At 37.8% G+C, this 6,149-nt stretch overlaps 1 protein-coding gene across 1 annotated transcript; it reads left to right on the top strand.

The window, feature by feature from the left end:
* The first annotated feature begins 948 nt into the window (after positions 1-948).
* Positions 949-1,458, top strand: LOC5568465 (40S ribosomal protein S28). The gene is made up of 2 exons (XM_001652244.2): positions 949-1,316; positions 1,381-1,458. Exon 1 carries the CDS (start codon positions 1,028-1,030, stop codon positions 1,223-1,225), a length of 198 nt encoding a protein of 65 aa, XP_001652294.1. The 5' UTR covers positions 949-1,027; the 3' UTR covers positions 1,226-1,316; positions 1,381-1,458.
* Positions 1,459-6,149: the final 4,691 nt, after the last annotated feature.

Raw genomic sequence — 6,149 nt, 5'->3', positions numbered from 1 at the left:
TTTTGGTTTAAACTCAAATGTTGGGTATATTTTGTTTTCCGTGTCCCTTCCGAAATGTCAGATAGGAACAACCCCAGTGTTCAAACTATATGCCCTGTGGCATTTTTGTCGAAAAAGTGAATGTCAAACAAGATCACAAGTGTCAAGGTTCATATTCGAAACCATTTTTAAAATTGAAGTTTAAAAATGTTATAGCCGTTATTTGAGCTGGAAAACTTGCTAAAGTAGTTGTAATAACATGCTCTTTCGTATTATTAAATAAAAACAAGAATTCATTAAACATTTTAGGACCCAATTCATTAAACATTTTAGGACCCAATTGAAAAGTATTGTGTTCAAAGTAAATTGTTATTGAAAATCTCAGTCAGCGGAGCAGTTTTTTCCAAAGTTGCTGATAAATCTAAGCAGAAGATTAATTATTTCTAATGTCTGCTACGTTTGCTGGCATGAAATTTTACTCAAACGGCTATTTATGATTCGATGTGATGCAAACTCAATCTTTTTTTGCTGAGAGGTTCATGTGAGGATTTGAATGGCTTGCGCATAATTGGTATAAACACAAAGTGGAATAAGAAAAAACTCAGCAATCACAGAAAAAGAAGACCGTCTTCGCGAGTCTCGTCTCAGAGTTCAACTAGTCAGAATATTACTGAAATATTGGTCCATTTTCGACACCCACCCACCCCCTCGTAACGCGTTTTGTATGAATATTATCCAAATTTTGTATGAGCCGTAACATCATGAGGACACCCACCCCCTTCAGCGTTATGAAATTTGTGAATGGGCCCTTTTTTCTCCGGTGTGTAAATTCAAACGGCCAATTCAATTTGCCCGTATCGTTTTAGCACCGGGGCCACAACCGGAAATCCTCCGCGTGCGCCATCGCAGCCAACTTTACTCCCTCCCTCATCTGTCACTTTGGATCGCAACCTGTCAAAATTTCCCAGTCGGCTGTCAAATCTCGCTCTTTTGCCGTGTTTTGTTGCTAGTGGCCACACGTGTGCTCCGTTAAAACCCCCGAAAAATCATGGATAAGTCCGTCGTTTTGGCTCGCGTCGTCAAGGTCCTTGGCCGCACCGGTTCCCAGGGTCAGTGTACCCAGGTGAAGGTGGAATTCATCAGCGAGCAGAACCGTCAGATCATCCGCAACGTCAAGGGCCCAGTTCGCGAAGGCGACATCCTGACCCTGCTGGAATCCGAACGCGAAGCCAGAAGATTGCGATAAATGCGCCGATGGGAGAGCGGTTCCGTTTAGGATTAAGACGGGAGAGTGGCTGATTTTGATGTCCGGTCCGATTTGGTTCCGGATTGTAATGGTAAGTTGACTGAAATTGCTTGTTCTATAAGAAGATCCTAACACCATGATTGTTCTCGTTTTAGGTTAGATTGGCGTGACAACAAATCCGCAAATTATTGTACAAGGGATGAATAAAGGAAAGGATGTAAAATCAGCTTAAATCTTGGCGTAGAAGTTTTGATATGATGACCGAACCATGGATTTGTTTATTGTCGATGTTGGACAAAGTGTTGATTTGTTTACGAATGCTGAAAGGGTGGATCCGATGAAGGAGATGTTGTGTGGAAATCTAATGGATTGAACCTGTTTATTCGTCGAAAGCAAGTGGAACGGTTACTACAATGTTTGCTAGCTATTTTAACAGCGAAGATTATCAATACAAAGTTTATACAACTTCAACCATTTCGTTAGTTGCAGATTCAACATAGAGCCAAACTGACTTCACTGGATTGATAGTATACACTACCCGCTAAAAGTATGGAATCGCATCACCGAGTATTGCACGCTCTCTGAAAAGTTAAGAATCACAACACTAATTCATGCATAATGGTAATTAGGCTGTAGTATTTGGTGAAACGATTCCATACTTTTGACGGATAAGGGTCAAACACAATGCAACGGCAACACCGATTTGAATGTTTTGATCAATGTCGACTACATCCGATTCAACCTGGACTTGATAAGTATGATGTAGATCAAGATGGGCTTGCCGTTGTACCGTGCTGCCGTTCACATTGTGTTTGGCTATAGTGTATGATGTTCCGAATCGTCAGGTGAACTTCACTTCTAAATATTCATCCGACGAATTGGCCGGTTCTTGTCACGGCGGTTTCATGAAAATTTGGCCTGCGGATTAATCACCAGATAAATTCAATGTTCAATGGAACGTTCTGAAGAAGAGATTAACATTCACTAACCGGGCTGGTAGCAAGTCACTTTTTTCGACCTGGTCACTTTTTAGTGACTTTTTAGTCACTATTTCCATCAAAAAGTCACTTAAGTCACTTTTTTCAGGAAAAAAGTCACTTAAGTCACTTTTTTCAGGAAAAAAGTCACTAAAGCCACTTTTTTCGTGATCAAACGGAAAGAAATAGATATTTGTTATTACAAATACAACTATACTGTGGTTTTGATATCAAAGTGTCAATATTATTTACTCAAGAAAAATAGGGACTCCCGACTAAGTTTCTGGAAGAATTCAAGTAAATATTCCGTAGACATTTCCAACGGAAAATGTAAACATTTTCTGGAGAAAATTCTGGTAAAACTTAGCAAGCTTCTTTGGGATGATTTTTTTGTCCGAAATATTTTATTAAATTTTGGCAAAACCAGGACCAATATCTGATCTGAGTAATCTACAGCTATAGAAGAAATCTTAATCTCGCTTTCTGAAATAACATCATCATAACTCCTCCGGAACAAAAGCCAGTGACGGTTTGGAATAACAAAAAAATCAAAGAATTTGTTGAAACTCGTTCAGGACCTCAAAAGCGAGTACCGTTAAGTCACCGGTCACCGTGCGGCCTCCATTCACCGTGCACACATACAAATTCATACAGAATATTCATACAATGTTCACAAATTATTCTTTTGTCGGCAATATAAGGTAAAACTGATGGAATGAAGTAGTTCTTGCCACAAAGCCTTCTGAAAAACCTGGTTCTAGTGGTCAAAATCATGTGAGTTCTGTTTAATAATGGAATTTTTTAAAACTCTTAGTAGAAACGCCAAAAAAATCACATTTTTCATTTTAACGTTAGATAATATTTTTTTTTAATTTCAATAAGTTTTCGCCGTAAACACTTCTAGTTACATGAATTTCATAGTATGAACCATGAGATTTTATGCGAATTAATTTTTTTCATTGTGTTTCAGTCGAAACACAAATGCACGGTGAATGGACCCTGTGTTACTTTTCAGCACTAATAACAGTATCGAAAAGTAGCACTTTTCAGTACTGTTTTGGAAGTTACCGAATCGGCGTCGGAGCACCTCCATACGTGATTTTTTGAAATGCTGTTATTTTCTCAAACCAGTTTCTGATTTTAGGATCCGAATCCGATTCAATTCGGTTCGTCAAATGGATGTAGAATCAGAACATAAGTTGATTCTTTATTCATTTGACGAACCGAATTAAATCGGATTCAGATCCTAGAATCAGAAGCAGGTTGACCGTGGGGATTCTGAGTTTTGCGGAAGTAGAGGATTTAAAGGTTCACTATAAAAAAGGACGGGAGCGTTATGGGGCGGTTTTTGTAATCTTGGCAATTCAGCATATACAATATGGTTGAAGATTCTAAGCAGGGCGTCCTTACCTGGTCTGTCTTTAAAAATAGAATCAGCAATAAAAGTGTGAAAATTTGTGACAGTCATTCCACAGCCTACCTGATTGAGAAATACTGAGTTGCTACAAAGCATGGATGGTCATGTGGATTTTCTTGAAATATCCCCAAAAATCCAACTTTACCGGCATTTTTCGTTATTGCAAAAAATGTTGTATTCAACTCGTTGCAAAACTCGATTTTTTCAGCACTCGTCGTATTTATCCAACTCGGCGAGCCTCGTTGGATAAATGTACGACTCGTGCTGAAAAAATCATCATTTTGCACCTTGTTGCATAAATAACTATTTAATAACCTTAAAACTGAGTGCGCACACTACTAGCAACATAGTTCCCTCCCCTTGGTTATGCGACCTTGCCGCGATGGGAGGGCATAAACCAAAGGCGTAACCTGTTGTGGTGGTATCACATTTTGGCATTTTTTGCTTAAAGCCGCGTCATAATTCATATGGCATAGACGCAATAATATCTCGGATGTGATCCAACGGACATTCTGCGTCATTGATAGAATCCCAAGTAACCACAAGCATTAAGGCATTACCGTATTTTAACTTTAATTCAACGACTGCAATGCATCATTGCTTTTATTCTGCAATATGCGTGCAGTAATGCTTTAATTCCATTTTATGAATGCAATGTAGCATTGTTCTATTGTAGCAATGAAATGTGCATTAATGGGTGATATACGGTCACCATTCAATGCTTCATTGCATCATTTTACTCAATGCTTCATCGCAACAAAAATGGCAAGATTTCATTGCTCTATTTATTGTCAATATTTCCCTCACTCAGGAAAATGGACTATAAAAATACTTAAATATTCCTGATGAAAATTCGCCACCAGAAATCTTGTTGAAATTCGTAGATTTGTATTACGAGAAACCAAAATTTGTAAACAAAAAATAAGCAACAACCTGGATTTGAACCCAAAACCTTACGATTGATAGGCCCGTGCGTATACCACACGGTTATCGACGATTCAATGTGCCGAGATGCTAAAACGATACATAAAACGTGAAGATTTAGCCCCACACAATGAAAACAAAACAAAATCTCAATTCAGCAAAAAAGCGACAGCCGTGGTAAACTTGCGGAACTGCAACAGTCGTGTCCACTTACTTATTGCGCACTTCACCCCAAATTGGACTATCACAATATTCGTAGAGTGCAAAAAAAGTGTGATAAGGGTTCACGCTTGCATCGGATCATAAAAACGTATTCGGTACACTTGTTTCTTGAACCACAAGGAATAAGTGTACTACAAACACCATCATGATTCGACGTAATCCTGAGCTGCTTACACACTTTGAAAGAGCTTACACACTTGGGATGGTCCATCTTGGAGTGAAATCGACAATATTTATCACTGGCAACGAAAGGGCGCTGCTTGAAGTTGCACAATTTTCCCAGCCAAGACATGCAGCATTCATGGTCCGGAGAATAGGCGCGGCGAGTCATTGAAAACATCACACAATTCATTTGTGTTCAAATCTCAGCGAAAGGAAGTAAACAAAATACACATATGAATCATACCAAAAAAAGCTACATCCAACGAACAAAAATATTTTTGTGTTTCTATTTTTGATCCTTTCTTTCATGCATTAAATACACTTTGGCTAAAGCTTTTATACGGTACAGACAGTAACTATACTTTAGCAATTGCCAACATAGAGCTAGGAAATGTAGCCGTATTGACACTTTAATAGCGCCCTTTTCCACTTTAATACTGCATTAATGAGACATGTAATGCAGTATGACTTTATATACCATATTTTATAGAAGCATATAAAGCGATATTGATGCAACTATATACAGCTGTATGGTTACTTGGGATTGATGCCCATTTCAAATAATTAATCTATTCGAAGTGGACATTAATACTATTGGTGACGTTCAGTTTGCCTTTTGCTATCCAGAATGATCCGTAGCCACTCTTACTATTAGCTAGCTAGATACATCGTTATCATATACGACGTAGGGAATACTTAGGAACTCTTAGGAAAATGACTAGTAGATTCACTGAGTAGAAATGAGTGCCGACAATCTTATTTTAATATGGTTTTTACATTGCCATAATAATAAATACCTCTTTTGTAACAGCGGTATAAATAATCATTTTCGCAAAATTTACAAGTAGAAAGTAGGCGTTGTGAAGCATTGCATTTGCCACCGAAAAGTGAATCTTGTAGGAGACTGTAATAGAAGCCTAAGGTAACTTTACTCTTCAATATTCACTATAAAATGACTATGGAAAGTAAGACGCTGAGATCGATCATTAGGGTACACTTGCTAGTTTCGAAAAATTGTTGAACAGACAAGCGACTTTTTTCTTTAAGGATATATGAACGTAATGACCAATAAATATTTTTAACAACAAAAAATGAAATTAACTAGAACTACTACTAAACAGCCTAATTTTGTTAAGACTTGACGACACTTGACATTTAAGACTCTAATCTTACGTAAAAGACAATAGTAATCAGAATAGCACTTGAATGACAAATTATTCAA

This window comes from Aedes aegypti, chromosome 1, assembly GCF_002204515.2.
Source record: "Aedes aegypti strain LVP_AGWG chromosome 1, AaegL5.0 Primary Assembly, whole genome shotgun sequence".
Taxonomy (NCBI): Eukaryota; Metazoa; Arthropoda; class Insecta; order Diptera; family Culicidae; genus Aedes; species Aedes aegypti.
This window is presented reverse-complemented; position numbering and strand designations above follow the sequence as displayed.